We start from the raw sequence: 12304 nt of genomic DNA on the forward strand, positions 1-12304 counted from the left end.
TTGGTGGTGACCAGAACCCGCCCCAGCCCAAACTCTGCCCCCCACCTGCCCAAGGCTCTGGGAGGGAGTTTGCATGGGGAAGGAGGTCTGGGGTGCAGGCCCTAGGCTGGGGCAGGGGATTGGGGTGCAGGGTGCAGGCTCTGGGAGGGAGTTTGGGGATGGGAGGGGGTGTGGAGGGAGGAGGTGCAGGGAGGAGGTGCAGGGTGAGGAGTATGGGGTGAGGGCTGTGGGGTGCGGCTGCAGATAAGGGCTTTGGGGTCTGGGAGGGGCTCAGGGTGAGAGTAGGAATGTGGGGAGTGAGGGCTCTGTCTGGGGCTGGGGGGTTTGGGGTGTTAGGCTCAGGGCTGGGGCAGAGGGTTGGAGTGCAGGGGGATGAGGGATCTGGCTGGGGCTAGAGATGAGGGATTTGTGGTGTTGGAGGGGGCTCAGGGCTGGGGCAGAGGGTTGGAGTGCAGGGGGATGAGGGATCTGGCTGGGGCTGGAGATGAAAGGTTTGTGGTGTTGGAGGGGGCTCAGGGCTGGGGCAGAGGCTTGGAGTGCAGGGGGATGAGGGCTCTGACTGGGACTAGGGATAAGGTGTTTGGGGTGCTGGAAGGGCTCAGGGCTCTGGCAGAGGGTTAGGTGTGGGGGGATGAGGGATCTGGCTGGGGCTGGAGATGAGGGGTTTGTGGTGTTGGAGGGGGCTCAGGGCTGGGGCAGAGGGTTGGGTGCGGGGAGATGAGAGATCTGGCTGGGGCTGGAGATGAAAGGTTTGTGGTGTTGGAGGGGGCTCAGGGCTGGGGCAGAGGGTTGGAGTGCAGGGGGATGAGGGCTCTGGCTGGGACTGGGGATAAGGTGTTTGGGGTGTTGGAGGGGCTCTGGGCTAGGGTAGAGGGTTGAGAATGCAGTTTTGGGGTGAAAGCTCTGGTGGGGGGTGTGAGCTCTGGGCTGGGGCAGGGCTGGGGATGAGTTTGGGGTGCAGGCAGGCTGCTCCGGGACAGGAGCCAGAGAGGAGGACTCTCCCCAGCCCTTTCCCTGCTGGGAGCAATGAGATCTGGGGGAGGAGCCCCCCTTTCCCGCCCCCCCAGCAGCACACTCACCCCCACCGCTGTCACTGCACTTGCTCCTAGAACCCCTCTCAGGTCCAGCAATCTGCCTTGCCTCCCCCGGGGTGGGTGCCGGGGGGAGCTCCGTGCGCCTCCTGCCGCCCCTCGCTGTAGCCTCACTGGGGGCGAGGGATGGGGCTGCCTCCTTGCCTAGCATGGGGCAGGAGCGGTGACTGCGGGCGGGGAGGCCCCCTGTGCTGGTGGAGGGTCCCGCCGGAAAAGGGAAGGGTCTGAGGTGGAAGGGCCGGCTCAGAGTCAGTCTGCCCTGGCAGGGGAGATGGGGGCACTAGGACCCCGCGGCAGCAGTTGCTGCAGGGAAGAGGCAGCCAGGGATGGGGCCGGGGAGGTGCGTGGGGGCAGCAAGTGGGGGCCGGGGGACACTCGTAGGAGGCGCAGGGGGGGCGGCAGGTGGGCCGGGGGAACACACCCAGCCCCAAATACGGGTGGAGCTGGACCCCTGGGCTCTGAATATTGCTAGTACCAAGGCACGACGTGGAGATATAGCTCGCCGCCCTGTTGGGAACTTCCCCCAGGGATGGGGACGTGCTCTTCTGGTTCAGGTTCCCCTCTGCTTTCTAGAAACCGGTGCAGAGTGATGATAACTTGCATCCCCCAGCTGGGCCGTGAACTAGGGCTCCTAAGCTAAGCAGCGTCTGGCCTGGTCAGAAGGTGGAAGAACCAGGGTGGTGTAAAGAGTAGCACCGGCACGGCAGGCCATGGCGTTCTTGTCTCTGAGTCAGCCCAGGATTGGCGCAGCCTGTCAGACAAGGCGTTCTCATCTGCTTGTAGTCCTGGAAGATTCCACTTACGGCCAGAGTTGGTGTGGAATGCAGCCAACTCTGGGGTGGAAGGCAGTCGGAGTTTAACAGCACACAGGAATGCTGGGCACTGCTTTAGTGCAGGGAGTGGGGTAAGGATACCGTGTCCAGGAGGGACTGAGTTTAACTATATCCGATGACACCAGTCAGGGTCAGAAGGCTACACCTAGAGAGAGAGAGAGAGCTGGCTTCTCACCACTCCGTAAAGTTTGAATCGATTGAGGTCCCCAGGTGGTGATGGTAGCTGAGGGTCCGGAGTGCTGGAGACAGGCAGAGCCCCCAGCACGACCAGTCAGGAGAAGATGAAGTCCCAATGGAAATGCTACAGATTTTGGATCCAGGCATGGGGCTGACCCCTCCGCTCGAGTAACGGTGTTGTGGGGTGTCTCCTGGCTATGGGTAGGGCTGATGTTGGCATGTCCTGACAGTGATGGGGCTCTCAGTCTCAGGTTGTGCTAGCACATAGGTGTTTCCTTGGGTCTGTTACCCTCCCGCTGCGTCTCTGGGGGTGTGGTTGTGACCCGTGTGATTCTCTGCTGCAGGACACGTACTCCAAGCGCTTCATTCCGGTGACCTCAATAGCCCGCGTGGCCAGCATCGGGGACCAGAAATTCGAGGTGATCACTAACAACAGGACCTTCGCCTTCCGGGCTGAGAGCGATGGTGAGTGTGGGGAGCCCCGCAGTGTTGCTCCTGGCGTGGGTTTCTCCAGGGCTGGCACATGTAGGGTGGGGAGAAGGAAGCAGAGAATAGGGAAGCAGCTGCTCCTGTTTCTCCCGCCTGGCAGGAGAGAGTTCCCAGGAGTCAGCTGTCATTTCCCTTTACTCACTCCGGTCCCATTGCTCCTGGTTATTGCGCACTGACCCCTCCGCTCTCCCCCTCAGTAATCCCTCTCCCTCCTGATGATCAGACTCCGAGGATGACACCATGCCCTCCCCACCCCTTCGCCCTTTTTAGCTGAGCTTTGGCTCCGTCTTCTTCCAGCAAGTCACTCGTGGTCCAGACCAACATCCAAAGCAGCTAAGAGCTTCGGGGGCAGTGACCGAATTTCCTGCTCTTTCCTTCCCCCTGGCTCCTCAGAAGAGCCGGGGGGCAACTGCCTGCTGAGCACTGGAGCCCATTAATAAGGCTTCTGTCCCTGAGCAGCAGGGGGCGCTGGAGGTGCACTCCCTGCCCGGTGGATCGAGGACGCTGCCTCTCTACGCGGCCAGCCCTTGCTGCTCTGCAGAGCAAAGAGCCAAGCTGGAATCCATGCTGTTGCCCCCCGGTGCTCCTGCATGTGTCCACAGTGAGTGGGAGGGGGCCTGCCATAACCTACGCACCAGCTTTGGAGCCCATCCTCGGGCCTGATGCCAGGCCTGGCTCCCAGCTGACCCCGAGCCCTGTCTGCCCTGCAGCGGATCGTAACGAGTGGATGAGGACCCTCCAGCAGATGGTGGACGAGCGGAAGTTCAAGGGCTTGAACAGGATATCCCTGTTCCAGCTGGCCACCGGCGCCTTGGACTCGGTGGACAAGTGCGGGCTGCTGGAGCTGCGGGGCTTTAAGAACAAGCTGTACGTGGTGGTGGCTGGAGATAAGGTTTTCCTGTACAAGAACGCCGAGGTCTGTATCCGTGGAGGCTGTCTTCTTCCAGGGGTGGGGAAAGGGCCCTATTGAAATACAACAGCTCAGACCCCTGCCAAGGTACGGGGGGCTGGGGTCACAGCCCAGCTTGAAAAGCTTCTCACGCCCTTCTTTCTCCTCCCTCTCCCTCTTCCCCCCTCTTCCTTCATGCCATCCCCACTTCGCTCCTTGCCTGCTCCCGCCCTCCTCCCCTGCGTCCGCTCCCTCTGGGTCCTTCCCCTTGGTCTTTCCCTGGGGCCGCCAAGAGAGTTTGTGAGCAAGGTTATGAGCCATAGGAGCGGTAGCAGCTAGCGCCTGACCCTGTGTCCCCATTGTGCCGGGAGCTGCACATTCACAGGCTCGAACGCTACACGCTCGAACTGGACAAGGCAGGCGAAGCGTGGGGGTCGGACGGCTCATTTTACACATGGGCAGTGGAGGCACCGGGTGGATGAAGGGATGTGCCCGAGGTCCCGCAGGGAGTCAGGGCAGAGCAGGAAATGAACCCGGCTCTCCGGTCCAGCCCTTTGACCCCCGTAGTCCCAGCCGTCCTCCAAGGAGGTGTTGGGAAGTGGGGATCAGATCAGGACTTTAGTCCCACAGGGCAGAGAGGTGTTACCAGCTTTGCTGGTTACTTTGGGGTACGCTCATTTATTAGGGTTACTCTTCTGGTGGGGGGGTGTTCTGTAATTGTATCAGGTTACTGCTTATGTCACTCGTGTCCTCATACGGAGCTCTACTTCTCCCTGCTGCAAGTCCCTCCCAGTGGAGCTCTCCTGCAGGACCTAGGTTCCCCAGGGCTGGGTTCTTCCAGCCCCAGAATATATCTATCTCTATATCTCTCTCACACTCACACTCACACACACCTACCCAAGTCTGAGAGGACCGGGTTCATCAGCTCTCCCAAGCTGACCCCTTATATGTCCCTGGACTCAGCCTGCTGGGTCGAGGAGCACTTCCAAGCTGCCACCCCCATATGCCCCAGGTTCAGCACGTCCCTATCCCCACTTCCGTGTTACAATTGTTCTGGTAGTGACCCACTGGATGAGCAAACCCCATAGGATTTTTGGGCGCTGCAGGGATCTTTTAGCTTAGGCTACGAGGAGCGTTGCTGCAGAGTGAATGAGGAAACCAAAAAACACCCACAGCGGGGCGGGGGAGGGAGAGAGAGAGAAAAGCAACCAGCTTAACCATGAAAGTTGTTTATTGCTGGTAATAACCATAGGGGAGCAAACAAAAAAGCCGTTATAATATTAAATCTAACTTATATTTGATTATAAAAGTCAGGTTTAGAAAACTATATCTGATGACACCAGTCAGGGTCAGAAGGCTACACCTAGAGAGAGAGAGAGAGCTGGGTTCTCACCACTCCGTAAAGTTTGAATCGATTGAAGTCCCCAGGTGGTGATGGTAGCTGAGGGTCCGAAGTGCTGGAGACAGGCAGAGCCCCCAGCACGATCAGTCAGGAGAAGATGAAGTCCCAATGGAAATGCTACAGATTTTGGATCCAGGCATCAGAACACTTACTTGAGCATGGGTAGGGGGTTTTGTAGGGAAACAACAGTGGTTCAAGGGAGAACACTAGATTTGTTTATGGGTAAACAAGGGAATATACCAAAGTTGTTTTGTTCAGGCTAGACATGGGAGCTGATCATTCCTGGCTATGGGCAGTGTTCCTTGGAGGGAGCTCACAATGCAATTAAGGAGCTTCACTATTTTGAATACCGATAAAGGATTTATTCCTAGAATTGGTCTGATAAGTACTGAGCTGGGTGTGTGCAGGCGTGGGTTCATTAACATCTGGAGCAGAGATCCCCCATCATGCAGTGCTTCCCGGCTTTTCTGGTCCCAGAATTCTGTGCGGTTCTTGCCTTGGAATCTCTGTTCTCCATTCTGTAGGTTATTGGAGATGCCTCCCTGTCCCATCTTCGATGCAAATGAGGCTAGGAGAGTTTCCTTAATCCTGTCCTCCTTATCCCAGGGGTTTAGGTGGGTCTCCCACGGCCTTTTCATTGCTTTTTGTAAGTCTGTCTTCTGATGCGGATTTGGTTCAAGCAGAGGCTGGGGGGCAGGAAGGTCTTTCATGAGTCAGGCTGGGTACTGCACCCTGGTTCCCCAAGAACACAGAGCTGCCAGGTAACAGAGGGGCGCAGGACCCAGGTGTGAATTGCGCTGGAGGTGGGAGTGCGAAGTGGCCATTTGTGGTGCCCCCTGGTGTGCTCTAGCCCTGCTTCCCTCTGCTCTGTCTCACCAGGAGAGGAGACTTGTCTCCAACATGTCTTGAAGGAACTCTGCAGGCTGTGGTCTCTTTAAGCCCTGGCACTGTCTCTTCTCTTACAAAGACCTCGCATGCCGCTCCTGAAAAGGGGACACAGCTTCATGGCACAGACCTTGCCTTCTGGGTCTGTCCAGTGCACCGAGTTCCCAGGTTTTAACGTCTGTCTTAGAGTCATAGGACTGGAAGGGACCTCAAGAGGTCGTCTAGGCCAGTCCCCTCCACTGAGGCAGGGCTAAGTATTATCTAGACCATCCCTGACAGGTGTTTGTCCAAACTGCTTTTAAAAATCTCCAGTGATGGAGATTCCACAACCTCCCTAGGCAATTTATTCCAGTGCTTAACCACCCTGACAGTTAGGAAGTTTTTCCTAACGTCCAACCTAAACCTCCCTTGCTGCAATTTAAGCCCATTGCTTCTTGTCCTATCCTCAGAGGTTAAGGAGAAAACTTTTTCTCTCTCCTCCTTGTAACAACCTTTTATGTATCTGAAAACTGTTATCATGTCCCCTCTCAGTCTTCTCTTCTCCACAGTAAACAAACCCAGTTTTTTCAATCATCCCTCATAGGTCATGTTTTCTAGACCTTTCATCATTTTTATTGCTCTCCTCTGAACTTTCTCCAGTTTGTCCACATCTTTCCTGAATGTGGTGCCCAGAACTGGACACAATTCTCCAGTTGAGGCCTAATCAGAGGAAGAATTGCTTCTCGTGTCTTTGCTGCTAATACATCCCAGCATGATGTTTGCTTTCTTGCAACTGTTCACTCGTATTCATCTTGCATGCTTGAGGTTGGCCTTCAAGGTGTCTTTATATCTGAGGATGGGTCAATCCTTAGGGCAGGTTCCCATGCTCAGCTGGCCGTAGAGCACCGCTTTCGGTATATGGGAAACCTCCATGCAGCCCATAGGTCCGACTCAGCAAAGTTGAGACCTGATGTGCATACTCTGGAAGCCAGAGATTGGACATCTCTCAAGGACTTTAGTTCTATGGCAGATACCATTAAAAATCCTTTGTATCCTTTAATTCAAGATACAGAAGAGAAGAACAAACAGTTAAAGCATTTGAAATGCAAAATATGAACGAGCTTGTCTTTTAACCACAGCATTGTTCCCTGGCCCTTGAGCTGCAAAAAGTTTCTATAAGGAAAACCTCCTTTTGAGATGGTCCTTGTGGGGGGAAAGAGACAAAGTCAGCTGAGATGGGCTGGAACTGCTGGTGCTAAAGTCCAGTCCTGTTTCCTAAGGCTACATAAGAGAAACGTGCACACAAAAGGGGAGAGGAAAAGACTAGCAAAGAGAGAAAATGCAGCTTCTGTCTCAGGGGGTGACTCATTTGCAACCTCAGTGCTGGAAGGACACAGGCCCAGCACATGGTCTTGGTCTTATCACCCACCTGGCAAACTTGTACCAGTGTTGGGCTGTGTTCAGCATTGCTTTTATCTGCCTCATTCTGGTCACAGGCTTGCAGCTGTGTTGCAAAATACAGTCTTGGCTGGCTAAGCCCAGCTCTGATCAGACAGCATTAAAAAGGAGAGGGATAGGAAAGAGAAGAAATAAGGGGTGGAAGGAAAAGGACGCACAGGGGGCAGGGACGGAGAGTGTTTTACAAAGTCTCACATCCCAGGAAGTGTTTGCTATTCAGCCAGAGCCAGCGGACATAGTGATGTCAGCTGGTCCCTCTCTTGGTCCAGTGTGGTCAGGACATCTCTTGGGATCAGAACAACAAAGGTGGCCCAATGGTGTTGTGATGGATCCTGGGGTCCCAGGAGACAGCGGGAGTGGCAGCCATGATGGTAAAACTAACTCCAGTGGCCTTTGGCAGACAGCTGCTAATTTGCCCCCAGACCCCTTTTCCTTTTCAGAACCCCAGAAGGGAGTGATGGGCAGAACGGCGCATCACCGGATTATACCGTCCACCGATTCGGCCTTGTTTCCCACACACCAAGTTTGATCCATTGATTTCCGGTCCCATGCCGCTCTTGTTTGATCCATTGATTTCCGGTCCCACGCTGCTCTTGTTTGATCCATCGATTTCCGGTCCCACGCCGCTCTTGTTTGATCCATTGATTTCCGGTCCCACGCCGCTCTTGTTTGATCCATCGATTCCCGGTCCGACGCCGCTCTTGTTTGATCCATTGATTTCCGGTCCCATGCCGCTCTTGTTTGATCCATTGATTTCCGGTCCCACGCCGCTCTTGTTTGATCCATTGATTTCCGGTCCCACGCCGCTCTTGTTTGATCCATCGATTTCCGGTCCCATGCCGCTCTTGTTTGATCCATTGATTTCCGGTCCCATGCCGCTCTTGTTTGATCCATTGATTTCCGGTCCCACGCTGCTCTTGTTTGATCCATCGATTTCCGGTCCCACGCCGCTCTTGTTTGATCCATTGATTTCCGGTCCCACGCCCTTCTTGTTTGATCCATCGATTTCCGGTCCCATGCCGCTCTTGTTTGATCCATTGATTTCCGGTCCCACGCCCTTCTTGTTTGATCCATTGATTTCCGGTCCCACGCCCTTCTTGTTTGATCCATTGATTTCCGGTCCCACGCCGCTCTTGTTTGATCCATCGATTCCCGGTCCGACTCCGCTCTTGTTTGATCCATTGATTTCCGGTCCCATGCCGCTCTTGTTTGATCCATTGATTTCCGGTCCCACGCCGCTCTTGTTTGATCCATTGATTTCCGGTCCCACGCCGCTCTTGTTTGATCCATCGATTTCCGGTCCCATGCCGCTCTTGTTTGATCCATTGATTTCCGGTCCCATGCCGCTCTTGTTTGATCCATTGATTTCCGGTCCCACGCTGCTCTTGTTTGATCCATCGATTTCCGGTCCCATGCCGCTCTTGTTTGATCCATTGATTTCCGGTCCCACGCCCTTCTTGTTTGATCCATCGATTTCCGGTCCCACGCTGTTCTTGTTTGATCCATCGATTTCCGGTCCCACGCCGTTCTTGTTTGATCCATTGATTTCCGGTCCCACGCCGCTCTTGTTTGATCCATTGATTTCCGGTCCCACGCTGCTCTTGTTTGATCCATCGATTTCCGGTCCCACGCCGCTCTTGTTTGATCCATTGATTTCCGGTCCCACGCCGCTCTTGTTTGATCCATTGATTTCCGGTCCCACGCCGCTCTTGTTTGATCCATTGATTTCCGGTCCCACGCCGCTCTTGTTTGATCCATTGATTTCCGGTCCCACGCCGCTCTTGTTTGATCCATTGATTTCCGGTCCCATGCCGCTCTTGTTTGATCCATTGATTTCCGGTCCCACGCCGCTCTTGTTTGATCCATTGATTTCCGGTCCCACGCCGCTCTTGTTTGATCCATTGATTTCCGGTCCCACGCCCTTCTTGTTTGATCCATCGATTTCCGGTCCCACGCTGCTCTTGTTTGATCCATCGATTTCCGGTCCCACGCCGTTCTTGTTTGATCCATCGATTTCCGGTCCCACGCCGTTCTTGTTTGATCCATTGATTTCCGGTCCCACGCCGCTCTTGTTTGATCCATTGATTTCCGGTCCCACGCTGCTCTTGTTTGATCCATCGATTTCCGGTCCCACGCCGCTCTTGTTTGATCCATTGATTTCCGGTCCCACGCCGCTCTTGTTTGATCCATTGATTTCCGGTCCCATGCCGCTCTTGTTTGATCCATTGATTTCCGGTCCCACGCCCTTCTTGTTTGATCCATTGATTTCCGGTCCCACGCCCTTCTTGTTTGATCCATCGATTTCCGGTCCCACGCCGCTCTTGTTTGATCCATCGATTTCCGGTCCCACGCCGCTCTTGTTTGATCCATCGATTTCCGGTCCCACGCCGCTCTTGTTTGATCCATCGATTTCCGGTCCCACGCCGTTCTGGTTTGATCCATCGATTTCCGGTCCCACGCCGTTCTGGTTTGATCCATCGATTTCCGGTCCCACGCCGTTCTGGTTTGATCCATCGATTTCCGGTCCCACGCCGCTCTTGTTTGATCCATTGATTTCCGGTCCCACGCCGCTCTTGTTTGATCCATTGATTTCCGGTCCCACGCCGCTCTTGTTTGATCCATCGATTTCCGGTCCCACGCCGTTCTTGTTTGATCCATCGATTTCCGGTCCCACGCCGCTCTTGTTTGATGCATTGATTTCCGGTCCCACGCTGCTCTTGTTTGATCCATTGATTTCCGGTCCCATGCCGCTCTTGTTTGATCCATTGATTTCCGGTCCCACGCTGCTCTTGTTTGATCCATCGATTTCCGGTCCCACGCCGCTCTTGTTTGATCCATTGATTTCCGGTCCCACGCCGCTCTTGTTTGATCCATTGATTTCCGGTCCCAGGCCGCTCTTGTTTGATCCATTGATTTCCGGTCCCACGCCCTTCTTGTTTGATCCATTGATTTCCGGTCCCACGCCCTTCTTGTTTGATCCATCGATTTCCGGTCCCACGCTGCTCTTGTTTGATCCATCGATTTCCGGTCCCACGCCGTTCTTGTTTGATCCATTGATTTCCGGTCCCATGCCGTTCTTGTTTGATCCATTGATTTCCGGTCCCACGCCGCTCTTGTTTGATCCATTGATTTCCGGTCCCACGCTGCTCTTGTTTGATCCATCGATTTCCGGTCCCACGCCGCTCTTGTTTGATCCATTGATTTCCGGTCCCACGCCGCTCTTGTTTGATCCATTGATTTCCGGTCCCATGCCGCTCTTGTTTGATCCATTGATTTCCGGTCCCACGCCCTTCTTGTTTGATCCATTGATTTCCGGTCCCACGCCCTTCTTGTTTGATCCATCGATTTCCGGTCCCACGCCGCTCTTGTTTGATCCATCGATTTCCGGTCCCACGCCGTTCTTGTTTGATCCATCGATTTCCGGTCCCACGCCGTTCTTGTTTGATCCATCGATTTCCGGTCCCACGCCGTTCTTGTTTGATCCATCGATTTCCGGTCCCACGCCGTTCTTGTTTGATCCATCGATTTCCGGTCCCACGCCGCTCTTGTTTGATCCATCGATTTCCGGTCCCACGCCGCTCTTGTTTGATCCATTGATTTCCGGTCCCACGCCGCTCTTGTTTGATCCATTGATTTCCGGTCCCACGCCGCTCTTGTTTGATCCATTGATTTCCGGTCCCACGCCGCTCTTGTTTGATCCATTGATTTCCGGTCCCACGCCGCTCTTGTTTGATCCATTGATTTCCGGTCCCACGCCGCTCTTGTTTGATCCATTGATTTCCGGTCCCACGCCGTTCTTGTTTGATCCATTGATTTCTGGTCCCACGCCGTTCTTGTTTGATCCATTGATTTCCGGTCCCACGCCGTTCTTGTTTGATCCATTGATTTCTGGTCCCACGCCGTTCTTGTTTGATCCATTGATTTCTGGTCCCACGCCGTTCTTGTTTGATCCATTGATTTCTGGTCCCACGCCGTTCTTGTTTGATCCATTGATTTCCGGTCCCACGCCGTTCTTTTTTGATCCATTGATTTCCGGTCCCACGCTGCTCTTGTTTGATCCATCGATTTCCGGTCCCACGCTGCTCTTGTTTGCCAGGTGTGATCTTAACCCAGTGCTTGAGTTCTATCCAGAGGCCTTTCTTGTGTGGACTCATTGGGTCTGTCTCCCTTTCGCACCTGCTCTCATCGCTGTTTGTTGGTAGAGGTTACTGTGACCCTTCAGAAACTTTCATGCGCTTTGCCACAGTTGAGCTCCCGGTTAGGCTATCCGTGCGGGCCCAGTTACCACAACATGCCTCCGGGGCCCAAGGGCCCCAAAGCGACCCTGGGACTGCCAGCACTGGGTGCAATAGGGCTGGACTTGGAGCACTGCCCCCATCTCGCCTGCCTGCTTCACTCCCACACGCCGGAGGTGCCTCTGGTATGACCCTGTGAGTCCCGTACTGTTGGTCTTTAACCCCTTCCTGGCTGTTCTTGCCCCATCAGGATTATCGACAGGGGACCGGAATCACCTACATTGAGATGAATGTGGGGAACGTGAAGGACGTGGACAGAAGAGGATTTGATCTGACGACGCCTTACAGGATTTTCAGGTGAGGAGGGGGTCTAGGTGCTGTGCCTCACGGGTGTTGGTCCCTCCCCTGCCGTACAGCGTGTGTCTCCCCCCAGCCACCCCGTTCCCCCACACGGCTCTCTGGTGTCTTTCAGCTTCTCGGCAGACTCGGACCAGGAGAAGGACGAGTGGGTGGAGGCCATGCAGCAGTCCATCGCCGAGGCCCTCTCCAACTCGGAGGTAGCGGAGAAGATCTGGTCGGTGGAGGCAAACCGGTTCTGCGCCGACTGCGGGTCGCCCCAACCCGACTGGGCCTCCGTCAACCTTTGTGTCGTCATCTGCAAGAGATGCGCAGGTACGGGCTGAGCCCGGGTGGCACGAGCCGTGGGGCCTGGTGATGGAGAGAGGCCCAGCTCCACGCTGGGTCAGCGAGCTTAGAGCACGGTGCACCCCTGGCTTCAGCAATGGGACTGGGCTCTGCCTCTCCCAGGAGTTTCTTCCTCCATCACCCCGGACTGGGCCGCCCCTTCTCGCCCTCCTTAGGAATTG

The 12304-nt window shown here is 55.0% G+C and overlaps 1 protein-coding gene across 13 annotated transcripts in view; it reads left to right on the forward strand.

Moving 5' to 3' along the window:
* ARAP1 (ArfGAP with RhoGAP domain, ankyrin repeat and PH domain 1) overlaps positions 1-12304 on the forward strand; it is a 226271-nt gene that overhangs the window by 161911 nt on the left and 52056 nt on the right. For all 13 annotated transcript variants that reach the window (XR_012157524.2, XR_012157517.2, XR_012157526.2 and 10 more), the window contains 4 exons: positions 2446-2566; positions 3301-3506; positions 11689-11795; positions 11911-12110. Coding sequence is in view for 3 of the 13 variants with exons in the window: in XM_073333741.2 (XP_073189842.1) it covers positions 2446-2566; positions 3301-3506; positions 11689-11795; positions 11911-12110 (634 nt within the window). In the remaining 10 variants the exon portion in view is untranslated. The remainder of the gene's footprint in view (positions 1-2445; positions 2567-3300; positions 3507-11688; positions 11796-11910; positions 12111-12304) is intronic.

This window comes from Lepidochelys kempii, chromosome 1 (assembly GCF_965140285.1).
Source record: "Lepidochelys kempii isolate rLepKem1 chromosome 1, rLepKem1.hap1, whole genome shotgun sequence".
Taxonomy (NCBI): domain Eukaryota; kingdom Metazoa; phylum Chordata; order Testudines; family Cheloniidae; genus Lepidochelys; species Lepidochelys kempii.